The sequence below is a fragment of the Dendrobium catenatum genome, unplaced genomic scaffold, assembly GCF_001605985.2.
Source record: "Dendrobium catenatum unplaced genomic scaffold, ASM160598v2 original_scaffold_284416, whole genome shotgun sequence".
Taxonomy (NCBI): Eukaryota; Viridiplantae; Streptophyta; class Magnoliopsida; order Asparagales; family Orchidaceae; genus Dendrobium; species Dendrobium catenatum.
Genome location: NW_021602805.1, coordinates 1 through 1,512, shown reverse-complemented (window position 1 = coordinate 1,512; position 1,512 = coordinate 1). Strand labels below are relative to the sequence as shown.

Below are 1,512 nucleotides of genomic sequence, written 5' to 3'. Positions count from 1 at the left end.
AGGGCTCTTTGTTTTCACCATTCAATTCATTCATTCTCAAAATTTCTAAATGCTTCCGACTGCTACGCTTCAATGAATTCCCACAAGATACGATAAGATTCTCACTTAAAGAAGCTCCAACAAATACTGGGTTTTGATCTTTATTGGACAGTTATTTTGGAGTTAATCTCATTGCATGCATGAAGGAAGACAAAGATTGAGCGAAAGAGCAAATGAAGGGCATCATAGGTAATGAATGATAGAGTCAAAGGCTTCGCTTTGGACGGCTTTCTTATTGCTTCTTAAAATAGCTTTTTAGTTAAAAAAAGTTTAATTTTTTAACTAGAAAACTGGTTTAAGAAGCAGAAAGAAAATTGTCCCAAACGAAATCTAAGAGTAAATGTGCAAATTAGTAAAATAGTGAAATGAAGACTATTAAATCATACACAAAACTGATCATCCATTCAGAAATGTAGCAAAATAAACTTACATAAAGCAAATTTCCAGCAGTCCTGCTATAAATCTAAGTCACTATCCAAACAGAGAAGATAAGCTACCAATCCCAACACAGGAATGTATCTTAAAACACTCACTAACTCTCTATCACTTATCTTCACATTTTGAAGGTTGTCACCAATCAACCATGGCTGGAATATGGCATAGAGGAAGATATCCCATATAAAAGCATAAGCAAGCCGTTCTGTTTGGATGTAGAGCTCCAGAAACTGCCATCGACTGGCAAAATCGCCGAAACCACTATCGGCACGGCCGAAGAGAGCCCAAATCACAGAAACAAAGCACACAATGCCTCCAATTAAGCCCACAGGTCCTGCACCATTCGCCATTAACAAGCCTAGTTGTGATTGCTTTGGAGGTGGTTGATCTGCAACGCTGCTCATGTTGTTGAGTCGGATAGCCATGTAAGGTATTAGAAAAGCTGTAAGACATTACAGGAAGAAACGAAACCATTAGTGAGGAGTATTAAAGAATGATGATGCAAAGGAGAATGTTAAATTGTTGGAAGGGAAGAGCTTACTGTTTGTGAGAAACATCTGAAATCCCCATAAGAGGTCAAGAGATCCTTTAAATCTTCCTCGACGACAGTCGGTGAAGAGAAGCGGAGCGAAGAGGAAAGTCCATCCAATTACAAAATTAAACAGGCCTTCAGCCACCTAGCTAATGTAATAGTAGAGGAATAGCTGATTTAGATGAAGGAAAAAGATGAAAATTTCATTAAAAATATTAGTAATTCCCTTACAGGGTGAAGCACTGGTGCTTGAATCACATGAAGCCCAACTACTCTGCCAAGAAATGCAGCAAATGCATGAGCAAAGAGCTATAATTGATAGTAATCTAAAAGATGACAAAAGAAGATTCTGAAATATGAAAGCACTTAAGAGAAACATCAAAAGATATATATTGCATTGCTTCTAAATAGCCCATTAACTTACCCAAATTTGCGAAGGGCAAAACAAAGAAGAAATTCAGTGACAGACCCACTAGATCATTGACTGTATTTGAATTAATAGCCCA

General features: G+C 37.4%; 1 protein-coding gene across 1 annotated transcript; it reads right to left on the bottom strand.

The window, feature by feature from the left end:
* Positions 1 to 397: 397 nt before the first annotated feature.
* On the bottom strand, positions 398 to 1,500 carry LOC110103633 (the record flags this gene model as incomplete). Its single annotated transcript, XM_020832423.2, has 4 exons — positions 398 to 916; positions 1,016 to 1,151; positions 1,238 to 1,275; positions 1,431 to 1,500. Coding segments are annotated over 4 exons (666 nt in total), but the record flags the coding sequence as incomplete, so codon positions are not given.
* Between the last annotated feature and the right edge of the window lie 12 nt (positions 1,501 to 1,512).